The 19,891-nt window shown below is 60.8% G+C and overlaps 2 protein-coding genes across 3 annotated transcripts; both read left to right on the forward strand.

The window, feature by feature from the left end:
* Positions 1 to 3,041: 3,041 nt before the first annotated feature.
* Positions 3,042 to 10,771, forward strand: MTMR11 (myotubularin related protein 11). The gene is made up of 15 exons (XM_040652483.2): positions 3,042 to 3,114; positions 3,201 to 3,313; positions 4,736 to 4,808; positions 4,899 to 5,041; positions 6,058 to 6,278; positions 6,360 to 6,447; positions 6,521 to 6,609; positions 6,697 to 6,818; positions 6,906 to 6,969; positions 7,214 to 7,284; positions 7,587 to 7,759; positions 7,860 to 8,030; positions 8,587 to 8,784; positions 9,016 to 9,276; positions 9,949 to 10,771. Exons 1-15 carry the CDS (start codon positions 3,069 to 3,071, stop codon positions 10,078 to 10,080), a joined length of 1,965 nt encoding a protein of 654 aa, XP_040508417.1. The 5' UTR covers positions 3,042 to 3,068; the 3' UTR covers positions 10,081 to 10,771.
* A 262-nt stretch (positions 10,772 to 11,033) lies between these two features.
* SF3B4 (splicing factor 3b subunit 4) lies at positions 11,034 to 16,264 on the forward strand. 2 transcript variants are annotated; one of them, XM_046903957.1, is made up of 7 exons: positions 11,034 to 11,097; positions 11,365 to 11,447; positions 11,568 to 11,696; positions 11,973 to 12,515; positions 13,020 to 13,214; positions 14,828 to 14,998; positions 15,772 to 16,264. In XM_046903957.1, exons 3-7 carry the CDS (start codon positions 11,663 to 11,665, stop codon positions 15,954 to 15,956), a joined length of 1,128 nt encoding a protein of 375 aa, XP_046759913.1. In that variant the 5' UTR covers positions 11,034 to 11,097; positions 11,365 to 11,447; positions 11,568 to 11,662; the 3' UTR covers positions 15,957 to 16,264. The 2 variants fall into 2 exon arrangements, with proteins under 2 accessions (XP_046759913.1, XP_423721.2); XM_423721.8 differs by lacking the exon at positions 11,365 to 11,447.
* The last annotated feature ends 3,627 nt before the right edge of the window (positions 16,265 to 19,891 follow it).

A 19,891-nucleotide genomic window follows, 5' to 3' on the forward strand; every position in this document is an offset into this window, starting at 1 on the left:
CAAAGTGCTGTGAGGGAGGGAAGTGTAGGAGAGCGGTGGTTGGATGGATACGTGCAACCACGTTGGCTTAAGGGAAAAACAACCCCACGGGTGTGGGAAGTGCTGGTGCGGGTGCCTATGGGGTCCTCCAAATAGAAAACAACCTCCCACCCCCTCTGCTGCTTCTCCTCCTGAGGGTTTTGGGGGAGAAAAGGGCTTTTAGAGGAGTGCCGCATCCCCCCCAGTGCTCCTGGGGGAGAGGGGAAAGGGCTCTGAGGGCCGTGACCCCACTGCTGCGGTGTGGGGGTTCCCGTGCCTCAGTTTCCCATTTGGGGGTTTCTGCACATGCAGCAGTGCACGGTGCAGGACCTTCCCCCGCCCGCTCTGCCCCCCCTGCTGCGGCCTGTGGGGTTTGTAGCCTTTTTGCAAACAAAACTGGGGAGGAAAAAACAGCAACAACAGCAAAAAAAACCCTTCAGGCAAAATGAGGTTTCCAGTGACTTAAAGGGTATTTTTTCTATGAGCATCCCCTGACCTCACAGCTGCACTCGAGGGCGGTGGCCACGTTTCGTTGGGATTTTTTCAGGTCATTTTTGTTTCCTTTATGGTGAAACAACTTTTTTTTTTTTTTTTTTTTTGTTAAGGGATCCTTCAATACAAATTCTATTTATTGCAAAGATTTTCACCATCCGCCGCTTCCTTCCCAGGGCCACACTGCAGCCCGGGGCTGCTGCAGGGTCAGGCAGCCATCGTTATGAATGGGGCTGGAGGGAGAGCAGCCCTTCTCCAACGCACCTCTCCTGGGGGAAAGCACTGAGCTGCTTCCCTGCAATGGGGACGGAGTGGCTGCGGTGATGCCGAGGGCTTCAAGTGCACTTACTGGTATGGTTGGAGGAGCATTGGGTGTCCCCACGCGGCGCTTCCCCACCTGCAGGCTGAGCCCCGCTTTGGCCCCACGCGCCCATCGCTGGGTGGGACGCTGTGGCACAAGAGGTGACCTGAATGAATTCTGCAGATCTGGACAAAATGCTTTTCTTTTTTACTGTGGGGTTGGTGACCTTCCCTCCCCCCCCCCCCCCCATCCCCCAAAAGATGTACCAGCACCGGATGGCGCGTTGTATCGGGCTGTACCCACTCCTTTCTGCTTCCATGGCCTCACTGACAATAAACACTGTTCCTAACGCCCGCCTCATTCCTGCGCCTCCCCAGCTCTGGGCTTGTGGGGTCTGAGCGGGTTTTCCTCCCATTCATTCAAGAATTTCCCTCTGCTGGGTACCAAATGCCTGTTCCCATGGAGAAGTCGCTGCTGTCTCCCTCCTTTTAGGGGACCCTTTTCCCCGTGCACTGCTGGATGGATGCTCAGAGCACAGCACAGCCACAACCCAGCCCCATAAAACACTGCATATGGGACACTTAAACGGAGGCAGGAGGAGAAAGGGGCAGCTGCAGCCCCGCAGCTCTGTGGGGTGGACCTGCTCTGTGTTGGGGTCAGACCCCAAAAGCCCCCACGGAACCCAACCTGGGAGCTGCTCCCCTGTGCTGCACCACGTCGGTATCCCGGGCTGACCCTCCGCTTTGGCGTCTGGCCCTGGCTGAGGGCCTGCAGGAAATTCCTCCCGTCTGTGCAGCGCTGCAGCCACAGCCCCAGCAGGGCCCCATGTGCCATATTCCTACAGGTGCGGTTTTGGGGTCTGCCTGGGATGCGCAGCTGTGGCCCCTGAGGTCCGTCATGGGGGTCTTCAAAAGACTGCGGGTAAATAGGGCCAAAAAGTGGGGGGGCTGTCTGGTGAGTTATGGGGGGCCATAGGGGCTGGGGGCTGTGTGGGGTGCAGCACCATCCGTCCCTTAAGGGATGTGGGAGCTGTATGTGCCCTGTGCAGCACTGTGCTTCCATTATAGGCGTCAGGGAGATGCATGTCCTCCTCCAGCACCATGCCAACCTATCGTGCTGGGAGCTGTGCACCCCCCTCCAGTACCATACATCCCTTATGGGTTTCAGGAACCTGCAGACCCCTTATCCAACACTGTGCCTCCCTTATGGGGTGGGGGGAGACGCGTGACCCCCCTCCAGCACCACACATACCTTTATGGGATTCAGAGAGATACTTGTCCTCCCTCAGCACCATAGCAACCTATTTGGGTGCCAGCTGCAGGACCCCTTTCCAACCAGCACCATACAACCTTATGGGGTGGGTGGAGATGCAGCCCCTTCCAGCTCCCCCCAGTCCCATACAGGACTCACAGAGCTGTGCAACCACCCCAGCACCTTACAGAATTTTAGGGTGGGGGGAACTGCACCCCCTCAACTTCCCCCCCCCCCCCCCCCCCCTTCCCCATAGAACTCAGGGAGCTGCAGCCCCTCTCCACCCTTCCTGTACCATATAGCCCTTATGGCATTCAGGGAGTTGCAGCCCCCCCCATCCAGCACCACACAACCTTATGGGGTTTGGGGCCTGCAGGCCCCTTGTCCAGCACCATGCATCCCTCGTGGGGTGTGGGGAGATGGATGCTCTCCCTGAGCACTGTGCCAACGTATTGGGGTGCTGGGAGCTGTGCATCTCCATCCGGCCCCATAAACCCTTATAGGGTGTGGGGATCTACCTGTCCTCCAGAACCTTGTGGGGTGCGAGATCCAGACCCCCCCAGCCTACCGCACCCCATATAAGACTCAGGGAGCTGTGTACCTACCTCCAACACCATACAACCTCATGGGGAGGGAGGAGCTGCAGCCCCCCACCCCATACAACCTTATGGGGCTCAGGAACCTGCAGTCCACCCCATCCAGCGCCATATAACCCGGTGGGCTTGTGGGGAGGGGGGGGGGAACTGCACACCCCCAGCACCCATCCCACATAGGGCTCATGGGGTTCCTCCCCAGCACCATACATCCCTATGGGACCTGCAGCACCGCACCAAGCACCGCGCACCCCTTATGGGGTGGGGGGAGCCGTACCCCACCGGACCCGCGTACCCCACACGGGCTCAGCAGCCGCCCCTCCCCCCGCCCCGCCCCCCCCCGGCAGTGCCGTGCGGAGCTCCGCGGGCCGCGGGGGGGTCCGGGCGGGGCTCTGCGGGCAAAGTCCTCCGCCATGAGCGCGGCGCGCGGCGGCCTCTCGGCCCTCCCCGTGCTGCCAGGTAGGGGGGGGTGCGCTATGGGGGGCACCGACCCGGCCGTGCTGGGGGTCCCGTGCCATCCCGTCCCGTCCCGTCCCGTCCCGTAGGGGAGGTGGTTCTGGAGGCGGCGCGGGGAGTGCGGCACCGCGGGGCGGGCGGCTCCGTGCGGGGCACTTTGCTCTGTACCAACGTCCGCGTGGCGTTCGTGCCCGGAGCGCAGGTGGGGACATCGCCGCACCGCGACCCCCCCCCCCCCCCCCCGATCCCACCCCGGCCCATCGCGGTCCCATCCCCGCTGCGTCCTCACCCCACGCTGCCCGCACCCTCAGCAGCCGGCTGCGCCCTGACCGTGCCCCAGCGGCATCCCCGTCCCCATCCGCCCGTGTCCTCATCCCATCCCGGACCCATCCGTGCTCCATCCCGGACCCATCTGCATCGCTGTCCCCATCCGACCGTGTCCCATTCTCGTCCCATCCCAGCTGCATCCTGACCCCAAACTGCCCACACCCTGACCCCAAGCGGCTGCACCTGACCCTCTCCCACCTGCATCCCAGTCCCAGCCCAGCTGCGTTCCTGTCCCCATCCACTTGTGTCCTGACGTCACCCCAACCCCATCCGTGCTCTATCCCAGTGCATCCCAGCTGCATTCTGACCCCAACCATCTGCATACACCCTGGCCCAGCTGCATCCCAGTCCCCATCCGCCCACGTCCTCGTCCTATCCTGGATCCATCCCGCTCCCATCCAGAACCCATCCGTGCCCCATCCCAGCTGCATCCTGACCCCGATCTACCCATATCTTTACCCGGTGGGGGCTGACAGGAAAGCTGGGGAGGAACTTTTGATAAGGGCATGTGGTGACTGGGTGAGGGGAAATGGCTTTAAACTGGAAGAGGAGAGATCTAGACTAGATATTAGTATCTATACTTTACTTTGAGGATGGGGAGATGCTGGGACAGGCTGCCCAGAGGGGCTGTGGGTTCCCCCTCCCTGGGGGCAATGGGGCCAGGTGGGATGGGGCTTCGAGCAGCCCGGAGTGCTGGGAGGTGTCCCTGCTGGCGGTGGGGTGGGGGGAACGAGATGCTCTGGAAGGTCCCTTCTGACCCACACCGTGCTGTGATTCAGTGATTCTGGCTGCATCCCTGCCTTCATTCAGCCCCAACCCAGTTGTATCCTGATCCCATCCCAGCTCCATCCCAATCCCATCCCAATTGTGTCCCAGTTCCATCCCAGCTGCCTCCTGGCCCCGGTTTGCCCACACCTTGACCCCAAGCTGTCTGCATCCTGACCCAATCCCAGCTGCATCCCTCCCCATCTGGATGTGTCCGCCCTGATCCTATCCTGGTCCTATACCAGTAGCATCCCAGCCCCATCCCAGCTGCCCTTGAGGCTGGCCCTGGCTGCATTCTGACCCCAGTGTGATCCCATCCCTTCTTGCACCCTGACCCCATTCTGCCCCCCCACCCCAACCCACCCACTCCTTGGATGTGACCCCCATTGCCCCTTTCACCCTGAGAGCTCCTCTCTGTGGGACGTGGGGTGGGGATGGGGCTGTGAGGCTGAACCAAGGCTATGAGGCCCTGCTCCTGCCCCACTGCCCCTGGGGTATCTGGGCCACCTCCCATCATTCCACCCCTCTGCAGCCCCCCAGCTTCAGCCCCTTCCTGCAGAGCGACTACAGCGTGGCACTGCGTTGCATCCGCACACTGGTGGCAGGTAGGGGGCAGGGTGGGGGGGCACAGCCCTGACCCCGTCTGCAATGACCTGGGAGGGGTCTGATGGCCACAACCTCCCCTCCTTCCTCAGCCAGCAGCTTCACCAAACCCACGGTGCTGACGGCCACCTCCACCCTCTCCTTCATCCCCGAGGAGTTGGCAGTTTTCTGCCGGGATTTCCGTCTGCTGCGCTTCCACTTCCCAGAGAACGGGCTGGGGCTGCAGGCGTTCCGGGTGAGGGGATGGGCGGCGTTTGGGGTGGGGGCTCATAGATGGTGTCGGCCCCGGGCTCCATGTTGCAGGTAGCCAACGCCATCGCACAAGCGTGGGGATTGGGATGTGGGATTGGAAGGCAGCTGGGATGGGGCTGGGATGCAGCTTGGTTAGGATTGGGATGGGGCTGGGATGCAGCTGGGATGGGATTGGGATGCAGCTGTGTGGGGGGTGGAATAAGGGCAGGGAAGCTGCCAGCTTGGGGTCAAGATGTACACAGACTGGGGTCAGGATGCAGTTGGGATGAACAGGGTTGGAGCCCGGATGGGCTGGGATGGGAGCAGGATGGGTTCAGGACGGTACTGGGGTATGATCAGGGCACGGGTGGATGGGGACAGGGACAGGGCTGGGATGGGACCGGGTGCACCTGGGTTGGGGCTGGATAAAGGCAGCGATGCAGCTGGGATAGAGTCAGGCTGCAGCCAGTTGGGGTCAGGATGTGTGCAGCTTGGGGTCAGGATGCAACTGGGATGGGATTGGGGACAGGGATGGGATGCAGCTGAGATAGGAGCAGGATAGGGTCGGGATGTGGCTGGGGTGGAACTGGGATGCAGCTGGGTTGGGGATGGAATAAGGGCAGGGATGCCACCAGCTTGGGGTCAGGGTGTGGGCAGACTGGGATCAGGATGCAGCTGGGATGCACTGGGATTTGGCCTGGATGGGACTGGGGTCGGACCAGGATGGGTTCAGGATGGGACTGGGACAGGACCAGGTTGGGATCAGGGTAAGAGTGAATGGGGACAGGGATGCATTGGGATGGGCCTGGATGGGACTGGGATGCATTGGGATGGGCCTGGATGGGACTGGGATGTATTGGGATGGGGCTGGATGAGGACAGGGATGCAACCAGGATAAGGAGCCATGTGGATGCCACAGTGGGAGATGAGGTTGAGGATGGGGGCAGGGGGGCACACAGCCATTTTAGGGGGGAGGGCTCACGCGGGGTCGCAGCACCCAGCCCTCACTCCTTGCCACAGGTGGCCAACGCCATCGCCCAAGCGTGGGAGACGGCCACGTGGCCGGGGGACAGTGGGAGCCACGTGGATGCCACGATGGGAGATGATGAGGATGAGGAGGAAGGCTCCCCCCCCACACTGCTCTTCGAGAGCCTCCAGGATTGGGAGCGGGAGCTGCAGCGCCTGGGGGCGGTGGGCTGGAGGGTGAGCGCCGTCAATGAGCGCTTCGATATGGCCCCCAGGTAGGTACGGTGTATGGGAGGGGGGGGGCCATGGGATGTGCCCCCACCCCCTGTGGGACCCCCACCCACGCCTGCCCACAGCCTGCCCCGCTACCTGTGGGTGCCCAGCGCGCTGCTGGACCACGACCTCAAGCGGACGTTCGCCCACTTCCAGGAGCGCCGCGTGGCTGTGAGTAACGGGAAGTGGGGTGAGGAGGGGGTGACGTGGGGGGGTGACGTGGGGGGGTCCCATCTGCACGCAGCGGCTGTGCTGGCACCACCCAAATGGCAGCGACCTGCTGAGAGCCGCCGGCTTCCACGCAGCCTCAGAGCCGGGCAGCGAGGACATCAGGTAAACCCCGTCCTGGGGGGAGCTGGGGGGGGTGGTCACTGTGCCTGGCCCCACACAGGGTGCAGTTACCCCCCCCACCCCCCCCAGGTGCCTGGAGGTGCTGCTGGGTGCTGGGTGCAGGCCGTGTGTGCTGGCTGACACCGCTGAGCTGCCCAGCCCCCCCGACATCCAGCTGGCACACCTCAGGCTGCGGGCGCTGTGCCTGCCTGGTGAGAGGGGTGGGGGTCACGGGAGGGGGGGTTGGGGGAGGGTGGGGTCCGTTCTCACCGTCTCACTCCCCCCTCCATCCAAACCAGGTGCAGCAGCTGATGAGAAGTGGCTGTCAGCGCTGGAAGGGACGCGGTGGCTGGAGCACATCCGGTGAGGTTTGGGGGGTGCAAACATAAAGCCCCCCCCCCCACTATGGGGGCCCCCAAACCAATCCCAGGACGTTGGGGTGCTGCCTTGGTTGGGGGACACCCCCCCCCCCCAAACCCAATCTCAGCGTTCTAGGGAGCTGCGTTGGATGGGGGTCAGCGTCTCGCTGGGGCTGGAGCCCCCACAGGAGGCAGTGGGGCCATTTTGGGGAGCACTGACCCCCCCCCTCCCCCCCCCCGGTTCCCAGAGCCTGTTTGAGGAAAGCTGTGGAGGTGGCATCGCTGCTGGCGGGGAGACGGTGCTCTGTTGTCCTGCAGGGTAGGGATGGGGGGCATCGGGGTGGGGACAGTGGGATGGAGGGAACAGTGGGATGAGGGGATGCTGAGGTGGGGGACACCTGGATAGGGAACAGTGGAGTGAGGAACATCGGTGGGGGGCAAACTGGGAGGGGGGGGGGGGGGGTCAGAATTAGGGTGGGGAGGACACCAGGACAAGGGACACCGGGGTGTGGGGACAGTGAGGTGGGAGGCACCAGGGTAGGGGATCCTGGGATGGAGGGCACTGGGGTGGGGGTCACAATGGGACCCCCCCATCCTCTCCACTTGGCCCCCCCACCCCAGAGCCGTCAGACCGGGACCTGAGCTGCCTGCTGGCCTCGCTGGTGCAGCTGTTGGCGGACCCCCACGCGCGCAGCCTGCGCGGCTTCCAGAGCCTGGTGCAGCGCGAGTGGGTGGCAGCGGGGCACCCCTTCCCGCAGCGCCTCGGCCTGCGCCGGGACAGCCCCCGCGAGGAGGTGACGACCCCAAATCCCTCAGCCGTGTCACCCCCCCGGGGGCGCCGTCCCCACCTCACCTCCCTGGGGGTGACACCCGTGCGTCTCCCCCCCCCCGCAGTCCCCCGTCTTCTTGCTGTTCTTGGACTGCACCTGGCAGCTGCTGCGGCAGTTCCCGGCGGCGTTTGGCTTCACCGAGGCGTACCTGCTGGCCCTGCACGACAGCGCCTTCCTGCCCTACTGCAGCACCTTCCTCTTCAGCTGCCAGCGACAGCGGGGCCGCGGCGGGGTGGTGAGCGGGGTGGCCCGCCTTAGTTTCCCTTTCTATGCCTCAGCTTCCCCCTCGGTGCCTCAGTTTCCCTTTCTGTGCCTCGGTTTCTTCCCTCTCCTGCCTCAGTTTCCCCATCCGTGCGCCTCAGTTTCCCTTTCGGTGCCTCAATTTCCCCCCATCTGTTTCCCCTCTCCTGCCCCATTCCCTGTCTGGGGTGGGATAAGGAGGAATGGGAAAGGAAGGGGAGGGAAATGGGGCTGGAGAGGGGGAACTGAGGTGGGGAGGAAATTGAGTCACGTATGGGGCCTCAGTTTCCCCATATGCGCCTCAGTTTTCCCCTCTCCTGCTCCATTTCTCCCTCTTCTGCTGCACTTTCCCCATCCCTGTGCCTTAATATCCCCACTTGTGCCTCAGTTTCCCCCCCTCTTGCCTCAGTTCCCCCCCACCCTCAGTTTCCCCTCTCCTGCTCCATTCCCCCCCCTCTCTCACCCCGTTCCCATGCCTCAGTTTCCCCATATGTGCCTCAGTTTCCCCATGCACAGCCCCGCAGTGGGGCTGACCCCCCATCCCCCCACAGCAGCAGCCTCGCACACAGACCTACACCCCTGTGAGCAGTCGCTGGGACCCCCCGGGCAGCACCGTGTGCCGTTTGCCCCCCGTGTGGGCCTGGGGGCTGCGCTACAGCCGGCAGCAGCGGGCGCGATTCCGGAACCCCGCGTGGGACCCCGGCCCTGTGGGGACCCCCGATGCTGTGGACCCCCAGAACACAGGCACGGTCAGTGGGGCTGGGGGCTGCCATTCCCCCTTAGCACCCTTTTCACCCCAATTGCTGTTTTCTCCCCATTTCCCCTTCCCTTCCCCTTTTACCCCATTTTCTGGTTTCCCTCCCCATTGCCCCTAGCCCCCCGTTTTCCCCTATTTCCCCCATCTCCCCTTACCACCCCTTTGCACCCCAGTTGCTGGGTTTCCCCCCACAACCCCTAACCCATTTTCTCCTATTTCCCAGCCTTCCAGTACCTGGTCAGGGTCAAGCTCTGGGGCAGTGCTGGCTCTGTCCAAAGGCTCTCTGACCCCACAGCCCTTCCCATGGCGGAGCGGCCGTCCCCCCCCCCGCCTGCTGCGCTGGGCCCCCTCCCTGGAGACCCTCAGTGATCGGGGGGGTGACCCTATCCCCCCACCCCCCCGGGGGCTGCTGCTGCCCTGTGCTGCAGGACCTTCCGTGCGGCTCTGGCGACGGTGCTACCTGCGGGGTCTGCCCGAGGCGCAGGTAATTGGGGCTGGGGGACCCTCAACCCCTTGTGTCCATCCTAATCCCACATACATCCATCCCAACCCCACATGTCCATTCAACCCCACGTGTGACCAACCCAGCCCCACATTCATCCATCCCAATCCCATGTGCATCCATCCCAACCCCATATGTGTTCATCCCAACCCCACGTGAATCCACCCCAACCTCATGCATCCATTCTAACCCCATGTACATTCATCCCAACCCCACGTGTCCATCTCACCCCCATGAGTGTCCCTCCCAACCCCATTTGTGTCCATCCAATCCCATGTTTGTCCATCCAACCCCATGTATCCATCCATCCCAACCCCATGTATCCATCCATCCCAACCCCACGTATCCATCCATCCCAATTCCACGTGCCTCCACCCCAACCCCCCATATCCATGCATTCCCACCCCATGTATGTCCGCCCAACCCCATGCGTCCATCCCAACCCCATATGTGCCCGTCCAACCCCATGCATCCATCCATCCCAATTCCATGTGCCTCCACCCCAACCCCACATATCCATGCATTCCCACCCCAGGTATGCCCACCCAACCCCATGCGTCCATCCCAACCCCATATGTGCCTATCCAACCTCACATGCCACCATCCCAACCCTGCAGTGCCTCACCCTGACCCCATATGCCCCCCACCCCACAGCACGGCCGCCTGGCCCCATGCCCGGCCCTACTGCTGGAGGAGCTGGCGCTGCTGCAGGAGCGGCTCCGTGCATGGCAGCAGGACGGGGCCCACGCCGAGCCTGCCAGCAGCCCCCTGGCACCCTCACGGTGAGGGTCCCGGGGGGCCCTGGGGGTGGGAACCCCCCCGAGGGGGCACACACTGTGGGGATGGACTCATCCCTTGGGGTCCCTCCGGTCTGGGGGCTGTGGAGGGATGTGGCCCCCCAGGTGCTGACAACGCTTCCCCACACCGCTGCACTGCTGCCTTTCGCTCCGCTGGGGCCACGGCTCTCTGGGGCCTGGGATTTTGGGGGGACTGCTGTTTTTTGGGCCCACGGCTCTTTGGGGCCTGGGGCTTTGGGGGGGCTCTTGGCTCTTTGGGCCCTGGGGCTTTTTGGGGCCCTTGGCTTTTTGAGGCTCACGGCTCTTTATTGCCTGCATTTTTCTGGGCAGCCTGGGGCCTTTGGGGGACCGCAGCTTTTTGGGGCCCGTGGTCCTTTAGTGCCTGGGTCTTTTGGGGGGCCCCCAGCTCTTTGGGGCCTGTAGCTTTTGGAGCGCAGAGCTTTACGGGGCCCACAGCTCTATGGGGCTGCATCCCTCTCCGGAGGCCCCACAGCAGCGCTGGGGTCCCTCCCTGCCACGGCTCAGGGGAGATCAGCGCCGTGGGGCGGAGTTCTGACCGCTCCCCGGGCCCGGGCTGTGCCCACAGGAGCACAAAGGGGAGCCCCGGCCCCGGGGGGCGGCTGGGCCGTGTGTCGGTGGTGTTTCTGTTTGCCTATTAAAGCACAGCGTTCTGCAGGCAACGGCGTGTGGCTGCGATTGGAGGAGCGCGCTGAGGGCTGCGACGGCCGGGGAATGTCGCGGTTTGTCGAGGCGCGGGGGGGGATATCGCGACAGAAGGGGAGGGGTGCGGGGCAGGCCGCTCCCACCCGGATTCAACATGGCGGCCGCGCTCAGGCGCCAACGCCACTTCCGGTTTCGCGGCGGTGGTGACGTCACAGCGCGAGGCTGCGGCGCTTTACGTCGCGATGCGTCGTGCTACGTCACGTCACGTTACGTCGCGTCGGCGCCGCGCGCGGGAGGGAGCGGGCCAAGATGGCGGCGGGGCCCATCTCGGAGCGGAACCAGGGTGAGCCGTGCGAGGCTGCCCGGGGGGAGAGGGGGGCTGCGGGGGGGTCGAGTCGGTGTGGGGGCGATTGGGGTGCTCGGGCCTCGCTGAGGGCGAGCGGGTGGTTGTGTGTGTGTGGAGTTCTGGGGGTCGCCGGCAGGTGGAGGGGCTGTGCGGCCTTCCTGGCTGAGGCCGCGGTTATGGTTCTCTGTGGGCCCGGTTGTAAAGGGTTCGGGATCTCGGCTCCCAATGGCCGGGATGCGGAGGGGCTTTGAATTCTCTCCTCAGCTGCTGGAACTGCGCTCAGGGTCTCGTTGCAGAGCCTCTGATTTGGAACGGCATAAAGAGGCCGTGTTAACCGCCGGCTTCAGGCAGGGCTCTGCCCTGGCACCTCCTGCACCCTCCTGTGACTTCCTCATCGAGCTCCCCAGGCTCGGGCCTCCAGCTCCCACGTCTCCAGCTCACTCAGTCTCTTTTCTGCTCTGCTCCAGATGCGACTGTGTACGTGGGGGGTTTGGACGAGAAGGTCAGCGAGCCGCTGCTGTGGGAGCTCTTCCTCCAGGCAGGCCCCGTGGTCAACACCCACATGCCCAAGGATCGAGTCACAGGCCAGCACCAGGGTGAGCGGTGTGCTCCCCAAAAAGCACGCGTGGGGTAGAACGCTTTAGGTGGGGGTTTGGGGGGAGCGCGGTCAGCAAGCAGTTGTTGCAGGAAGGGAGGTGAGGGTGGATGGTTTGTAGGGCCTTCACCGTGGGAGAGCCCTGGGCTCAGTTTGTAAGCGAGGGGGGTTGGTACCTTCAGGCTGCAGGAGCAGCGTTCCCCTTGGAGGCAGTGGGGGGCGGTGTAAGGCCGTGGTTCTGCCCTGACCTAAAGCTTTGCGTGGGGCCGTGTTGCAGGCTATGGGTTCGTGGAGTTCCTCAGCGAGGAGGACGCAGATTATGCCATTAAGATCATGAACATGATCAAATTGTACGGGAAGCCGATCCGAGTGAACAAAGCCTCGGCTCACAACAAGAACCTGGACGTGGGGGCCAACATCTTCATAGGCAACCTGGACCCCGAAATCGACGAGAAGCTGTTGTACGACACCTTCAGCGCCTTCGGGGTCATCTTACAGACACCCAAGATCATGCGGGATCCGGACACGGGCAATTCCAAGGGCTACGCCTTCATCAACTTTGCCAGCTTTGACGCTTCTGATGCTGCCATCGAGGCCATGAATGGACAGTACCTCTGCAACAGGCCCATCACCGTCTCCTACGCCTTCAAGAAGGATTCCAAAGGCGAGCGGCACGGCTCAGCTGCCGAGCGGCTCCTGGCAGCTCAGAACCCACTCTCTCAGGCAGATCGGCCCCACCAGCTGTTCGCCGACGCTCCTCCGCCTCCGTCTGTCCCCACCCCTGTGGTCACCGCTCTGGGACCTGGCGTCACCCCTCCAGGTGGGTAGGATCACATTGGGTTGAAAAGAGGCGGTTTTGGTGCTCACCGTGTGTGTTTGTCACTGCCTTGGGGTCTGTGGAAGCAGCTTGCTTTCACCTTGCCAGCAGTATGCCCTGGGTGGTGGCAGGACTCCCGAGTCCCGTCACCTGTGTGTCTGTGGGCAGAGCTGGAAGGCTGTGTTCCATGTGGAGCTGCTCGGTGTCACGTGTGGGTGCTCAGTGCAGCAGCACCATGCCGCGTGGGTGCTCTTGGTGACAGTGCAAACCCCTGCAGGACTGCAAGGCTGTGATCCTCAGGAATTCTTCTCATCCTGCTGCAGCTCAGCCTGTGCTCTCCCAGCATGGAGCAGATGGATCTTAGAGCTTCAGTCTGCTGTTTTTTCTGTTTGCTGTGGCTTACTGTGTTTTCACCTCTTTCCCGTTTGTCTGGAACTCTTCGTGCTTGTTTTTCATCCTTCTGCCCTGAACCAAATCTTCACTGCCGCTCTCTCTCTCCCTTTCCAGGCCTCCCACCCCCAGGATCTTTTCCCCCGCCGGTGCCACCTCCTGGAGCAATGCCTCCTGGTATGCCTCCTGCTATGCCACCGCCGCCTATGCCACCTGGAGCTGGTGCCCCCGGCCCCCCCACTGGGGCTGCACCCACTGGAGGGCACCCACCTCACCCACACGCCTTCCCACCGGGCGGCATGCACCACCCAGGTAGGTGTTGGGCAGATACCGAGCTCGGGAGGTGCAGAACCTCTTCTGCTGCGGAACAGCCTTGGGTAAATCACCCCTCTTGTGGTTTCTTCCATGAGGTTTCCCTTCTGTAAAACAGGGAGAGAATTACTGCTGTCATCTGGAAGGCACTGAGTCCAGTACAGCCGTGGTGGAGCAGGCAGACAGGGCAGGGGAGTGCCCCAGTTAGCTGCTGAGACACTGGTGCTGCTCAGTGCTAAAGAGAAGCGGCAGTCTGAATGCCCTGGGCTGCGTTTGTTTATGTGCTGGCTGTATCTTTCCACAAGATCTTGCTCTCTGCAGCACAGGGCAGCCTGGTGGCTGCTCTCCTCCCTGGGAAAACAGGGAGAGTCTGCGTAGGAGCAAGTACATCACGTCAGCAGCACTGCTTTTGGGTTTCTCTTCTGTGTGTTCTAAAATGTGCAAAAAATAGCTCGGAGCGGGATTTATAAAAAGGGTTTTGGTGATTTAGGAAGCAGTTCCCTCGTGAGAGACATCCAGTTGGGTCAAGACATGCATTGCCTCTGTGAAGATGTGGGGTACAGGAAGGCACGGGCCATTGCAGCATGGGCTTTTCAGGCCCCTGGTGCTGTTCTGGCTGGAGGGATGTCAGCGAGACTCCAAGCCATCCTCCTTTTTCTCTGGCGTAAACTAATACGTGAAGTGTGAACCTTCTCAGCACAGTCTGCAGCTCTGCTAGGCGGGAGCTAATTCAAGGCACAAGAACAAAATGTTTCTTTGATTCCCTTCCATTTTTAGCCCCGTAGTACTGGGGAATGAGCAGCGTATCCATCTAGACTCTGTGGTTTTCAAGGCAAAAAATTAAATCCATTTTGCGTTGGCTTTAAAGAAGAAGAAAGGAAAGTTCTGATTTCATTGTTTCTAATCTCGCCTGTTCTGTAATAAGCCCTGCCCTGAGGGCTGCAGGGCACGCTGGCTGATTAGGGGGCTTTGTGTGATCCTGGCCCTGGCGTGTGCTGAGCAGATGGCTGCTGCTGTCCCCAATCACAGCCCGGCTCTCCAGGCTGTGGAGCAGCTAATTATGTACTGCACAGGGAAGCCTGAGTGAGTGCTTCCACGCTGCGTGCGCCGTGGAGCTGCGCATGGCTCTTGTTTATTTTTTTTCTGTAAGGAGAAAGCAATTGGTATTTTGGTTTTGTTTCCTTATGAGTTGAAAATAATAGAATCGGGGAGGCAGAATGCAGGCTTCATTCCTGCTCAGAGCAGAGCAAGCTTCCACGTCAGGTTGCTCGGGTTCTTGTTGGAAATCTCCAAGGTGATGGCTTCTCCCTGAGCCCCTCTGCAAGGGCTGTGCCATGCCTGCTAGCGAGTCTTTGGGTTTCTCTTCCTTCTACCCAGGCAGCATTTTGTATGCCGCAGCCAGCTCCTGTTCGCTGTTGTCCTTTCTCTGTGTGCTTCAGAGGAGAGCTGTTTGCTTTCTCCCCTTAAACCTCCTGGCTGGGAACAGAAAACTGCTGCCAGGCCCCTTTTCTATATGTGACGTTTCAATCACACAGCCCCACGGGCTGCAGCGGGCACCTGGTGCTGCAGCAGTGAGATCCTGCCCTCACTGTGAACTCCTTTTGTCCCCACAGGAATGCCTCCCATGCAAGTGCACCACGGCCCGCCCGGGATGGGCCAGCACCACCCAGGACCACCAGGCTCTGGAGGCCAGCCCCCTCCCCGCCCCCCGCCCGGCATGCCACACCCCGGCCCCCCACCCATGGGTATGCCACCAAGAGGGCCTCATTTTGGGTCACCTATGGGTAAGTAGATGTCCGCAAGAGGCAGCACGTGGATTTTGTGTCAGTCAGACCCTTGGTCAAGTTCAGTGCCTGCTTCAGCCCTGCGCCCTCCGTTGTCCCTCCCTTAGTAGGGGTGGGAAGGAGGTGATAGCACGGTCTCCTCACAGAGAGGTATCTCAGAGAAGGACCTGGCAGCTCTGTACTGCTTGGTGGGGTTTCCCAGGGCTTTTCTCATGTTTCTGGAGGTGTAGGGCTCTGCCTGTAGGACAGGCACTGTACTGTCTGATGTTTTTTCCCTATTTCCTGAGGGGAGATGTTGACTGGGCTTTGCCAAAAGGAGGGGTCCTGAGACCTGTGTGTCCACCAGTCGTGCTGGGGATTATAGGAGGGACTTGAGGGAGGGAAGTGAGGGTCAGCGTTGGCCTCGTGTCCCCTCGGAGTTTGGCACCAGGCTGGGCTCCTGTCACTGCTCAGAGGGGCTGTGGATGAGGTAAAACCCATCATCACAGTGCAGCCCCGGAACAATGCCAGCCACCACTGAGAGCTGAGTTGTGGGGTCACCCCTACGATGGGGGGGGACACAGTGCCATGGGATGAAGGTGTACTGAGTGGGGCAACACCACATGTGTAGCCCTCAGCGGGCCCAGGCTGACGCTTGGGGCTTCCGTCAACCTTCTGGTTTGCAGGTGAGTTCCCCAACCTGCGGGCACCAACTATAAGCGTGGGGAGGACATGGGGGGGGGGGGGGCTGCCTTTTCCCACAGTGGTCACTAACAGCTCTGCTCTCCCCACAGGTCACCCCGGCCCCATGCCGCACCACGGGATGCGCGGCCCTCCTCCACTGATGCCTCCCCATGGGTACAACGGCCCCCCTCGCCCCCCGCCATATGGCTATCAGAGAGTCCCCCTTCCCCCCCGGCCAGCTCAGAGACCCCCCGGGGTGCCCCCACGTGGTCCCCTGAGAGGCCCCCTGCCCTAAAGGCCATCGGGGCCAAGCTGTGCTTCTGGGAGTCCTTCCCTCAGGCTGCCATTCACCCTTGGGCTGATGTACCTCCACCCAAAGGGAAGAGGCGTAGTTGGGTCCATCCTTCTCACAGTTCCCCCCCCCTTTTTTTCATTCTCCTCCTCTTCTTTTTCCTCATTTCTTTTTGTAGTGTTTGTTTTCGTTGTTTTCTTTTTCCTCCTCCCTCTCTTTGAGTATTTTTCACAGTAACTTTAACGGGATTTTTTTTTTTTTCCCATGTAAAGCAATGATTGCCCGTTTACAAATAAAACATTTTAAGAACAGGAGGCTGTCCCTCCGAGGTCGAGGTGAGGCTCTGCCTGTTGGCTCTGCTCTGGCCTGGCACACAGCCATGGGGACACCTGGGATGCAGCCACACGCAGCAGCTGATGCTGAGGCTTCCTGCCTGTCCCGGTGAGCTGCTGAATTTGGGGTGGTGCAACCAAACTCTGGTGGCTGATGGGCTCCGCGTGGGCTGGCAGACCTGCACTGAAGATCACAGACAACTGAGCCTTCAAGTCTGTTGCATCCTTGGACGCTGTCATCCCCAGAGAGCCCAGTCACACGGCCAGCATGTTTGGAAAATCATTTCGTGACGAAACCTGCTCTCCCAAGTCTTTGCCTCATGAGATCTCATTTTGATGTTCCTCGTGACCATGGGAAGCCCTTCAAGCTGCGGTTCTGGGAATAATATCAACTGGGGGAGAAATAGGAGTTAAGCAGTGGGGGGGAGGAGGCAGAGCAGGTCTGGTCTCTGTGTGGTCTGTGTGCTTCCTGGGGCTGAGTTGCCAGAACGGCCCCTTGTAATGGATTCAGTGTCTTTGCACCAGTGAGGCTGACGACTGGGGAAGCGTAAAAGCTGAGTCGGTGGATGGAAAATTTGGCACCTTCTGCAGCAGTGGGGGAAAGTGAGGAGGATGGAGGCATGGCTTTCTGCAGAGCTCCTTACGGGAAGGTGTGAGAGCCTGCTATGGGAGACAGGGAGAGAGGTGTTGTCTTTCTGTGCACGAGGCTTCAAATTCAAATGGTTCAGATGCACAGAAAGCATTTTCTGACATTTGGGTTCCTGGAGTAGTAGTGGTTCTATGGAAGAACCAGTGGATATGGATGGGAATTGTGCTTTTTATGAGCAGGCTTTGATGGAGGGAGAGACTTCTTGGGAAACTGCCTTGCCCCTCTGTTGCTCTGTGGAGGAGAAAGGATCTTGTTCTCAGCCTTGGTTTTACTCTTTGCTGTTTTATTTTTATTTTAACTTCCTAGGGCTAAAATTGACCTTTCGCTTCAATCTCTGCTCACCCTTTTGGGCCAGAGAGAAAGAATGGTGCCATGCTTTGGTTTAGTCATCGTGGGGTGGTTTGATAAGTGCCTGTGAGGTATGCAGAAACCCAGAGCCTGGCTGGGGAAATAGCAAAGCCCATCCACAAGCTCTATTTCCCCTCTGCTGATGCTGCCTTTGGCACGTGAGTAACCACTGAACGATCTGTGAGGCGAACTGGAAGGGCTCCGCACTCATCTCAGTTGCGCTATAATTATGTTTTATCAGGGGCTGTAATAGAAGTACCATTTACGCTGTCCTCACCGTTGTGCGTTCTCACTCTCCTCCCAGCACCGACGTCCACAAATCCAGCTTTCCCAGTTCAGGACTGGTGGAGGAGACGTGGGGCTCTCTGAGCTGTGACGATTTCCAGCGCTGCTCCCCATTGCATCGCTTCTTTCTGAGAAAGCCGCCTGGGTGGCATCCAGCTCGGAGCTGTTCCACTGCTCTGCTCTGATGGGAAAACTGCAGGAAGAGCGCAGCATCCGCATCCTCGACCACCTGCAGGCTCTGTGCCGGCTGCAGTGCATGGTGTGATCAAGTGAAGCCGTGGCACCGTTTGGCTCTGATTCCTCCACCTGTGCTAAGAGGAAAGTGAGAGTGGCTTCACAGCTGCTGCTTTAAGGAGCTGAGCTGAAGCGGGAGGAGAAAATGGGCTCAGGTGTAAACCAGCAGTAAATTGTAGGTGGTTAAGAGGGCAGAAGCCGTGGGGGGCTCTGCTGGGTGCTCTGAGCAGGCAGCAGCTGGGCTGAGGGAGTTTCTTCTTAAGAGATTCCTGGGGAGTGCCATCTACATCATGCCCCAGCGTTTGTACTCGTCTTCCCATGCACGTGGCTGTCGTTTCTCTGCTCTTTCTGTCTTTCTCTGCTCTCGTGCCTGTGTTGGTGTACATCCAGATGAGCGGTAATGCTCCTTTAGGCACAGAGGAGGTGGGGTGGAGAGCTGGAATCCCCTGTCGCAGGTGCTGGGTGCAGGGCAGGGCTTCTTAATGCTGCAGAGAAAGCACCTCTGTAGCAAACAAATCTCAGAGCAGGAACAGTGCTTTAATTTGTGGGGGATGGGGAGCCCAGCTGGAAGCTGCGCTGCTCTCAGGAGCACCAAATGGATGTGTGAAGTACGGGGAAGGTCTGAGCACGGAGCTGGAGAGCTGACGGCAGACAAGATCTGGATGCCAAGCTTCAATGCTTGGACAAAGCCAAGCAGCCCCAAGAGAAACCCACAGCAGCTCCAGCAATGAAAAGAAAAGCGTTCCTGGAGTGGAAACGATCGTGCCAGGGAGAGGCAAACAGCCACCCATCCGTTGGACTTCAGTCCACGCGACGCCTCGGTGCTGCAGCTGGGTCACCTTGCCAGCTCGTGTCCCGGTGCTGTGAGCCTCACAGCCGCATCGCTGCCTGGAGAGGGGGTGCTGCTCTGCTTTGGACGCAGGACGTCGCATCCTCCCATTCGGTGCCATTTGCAGCTCAGCCTCGGGTTTAATTTCACAGCCACCTCAGCCTGCCTCTCTGGTTAAGCTGATGTGATGCGTGCGTGTGTGCGGGGACTTCTATTTTAACGCTGTTCCTGGCAAGAAAAAAAAAACATAGATGCCTTCTCCCTCCAGGAGAGGGAACACCTGTGATCTGGGCTGGGGGGGAAGGGATGGATGGAACCCCCTCCCCATTGTCTGCACGTTGGGGGTTTGAGGGAGCCTGGCTGTCGTGAGTGGAAGATGGAGCTCTGCAGCTCGCCTTGGCCGTGCTCGAGCTCTTCCAGTTGGGTTACAGATCCGTAGCTCAGCCACAGTGCAGCGTTTGGGGGTTATTTCCAATGGGAGCTCAATTCTTTCCCAGCTCCATCCTTTCCTGTGCTGGTCCCGCTGCGTGCCAGCCCCAGTTCTGTGCCTCCAACCCCTGCTTGTGTGGTCTGAGAGTCTCTGCTGCCCCAGTGGCAGTCTGGGGACTCTCCAACCCTCACTGTGCCCATGGCAGACTTCAGCCTCGCGTCTGCCCACATCGTTCCTCATCCTCTGCTTGAAGGAGGTCGGGGTCCTACAGGGCTCTGCTGATGGCTCTGGGGCTGAGCTCCTGGAGCTGAGGCTGGCTCGGCTCGTGGCATGTGGGAAAGCATTGCCCTGTATGTCCTCCCCCCGCCACCCCAAAAAGGCATCAGAGGGCTCTGTGCCGTATCCTGATGGAGGGCTGAGCCTGACCAGTCCAGGCGGAGAAAATCTGATCTGAAGCAATCGAAATTCACCCCTGAGGAGGATGTGACTCAGATCTGCCTGGCTGTGCTTCCATCTGCCCGCGGCCGTGGTGGGAGCAGCGGGAGAATCTGCCAGAGCGGTTCGGAACACCGTGAAACCCTTTTGCTCCGCACCAAACCCCCGGCACGGGGCCGGGACCCACAGCTCACCCCCCACAGATCCATCCCCAGAGCAACCCCAGCACTGGAGCCCCGACCCCGGGGAAGCTCCCGGCACCCGACGGAGCGTCGCGTCGCATCCCTTCGGCTCTGCTATAACCAAAGGACCTGAGACAGCCCCCCCTCACCGGCACCCCCCCCCCCCCCCGCCCCGCTGTAGCACAGCCCTCCCCATCGCCTCCCTTCTCAGGCT

This window comes from Gallus gallus, chromosome 25 (genome assembly GCF_016699485.2).
Source record: "Gallus gallus isolate bGalGal1 chromosome 25, bGalGal1.mat.broiler.GRCg7b, whole genome shotgun sequence".
Taxonomy (NCBI): domain Eukaryota; kingdom Metazoa; phylum Chordata; class Aves; order Galliformes; family Phasianidae; genus Gallus; species Gallus gallus.

What these genes read in the sequence shown, in the direction of transcription:
- MTMR11 (XM_040652483.2), top strand. Translation starts at nt 3,069, where the DNA reads ATGAGCGCGGCGCGCGGCGGCCTCTCGGCCCTCCCCGTGCTGCCAG. An exon ending in CATCCGCACACTGGTGGCAG is followed by an intron (nt 4,809 to 4,898) that starts GTAGGGGGCAGG and finishes CTCCTTCCTCAG; the next exon opens with CCAGCAGCTTCACCAAACCC. An exon ending in CGGTGGCTGGAGCACATCCG is followed by an intron (nt 6,970 to 7,213) that starts GTGAGGTTTGGG and finishes CCCGGTTCCCAG; the next exon opens with AGCCTGTTTGAGGAAAGCTG.
- SF3B4 (XM_423721.8), top strand. Translation starts at nt 11,064, where the DNA reads ATGGCGGCGGGGCCCATCTCGGAGCGGAACCAGG. An exon ending in CATCTCGGAGCGGAACCAGG is followed by an intron (nt 11,098 to 11,567) that starts GTGAGCCGTGCG and finishes GCTCTGCTCCAG; the next exon opens with ATGCGACTGTGTACGTGGGG. An exon ending in TCATTTTGGGTCACCTATGG is followed by an intron (nt 14,999 to 15,771) that starts GTAAGTAGATGT and finishes CTCTCCCCACAG; the next exon opens with GTCACCCCGGCCCCATGCCG.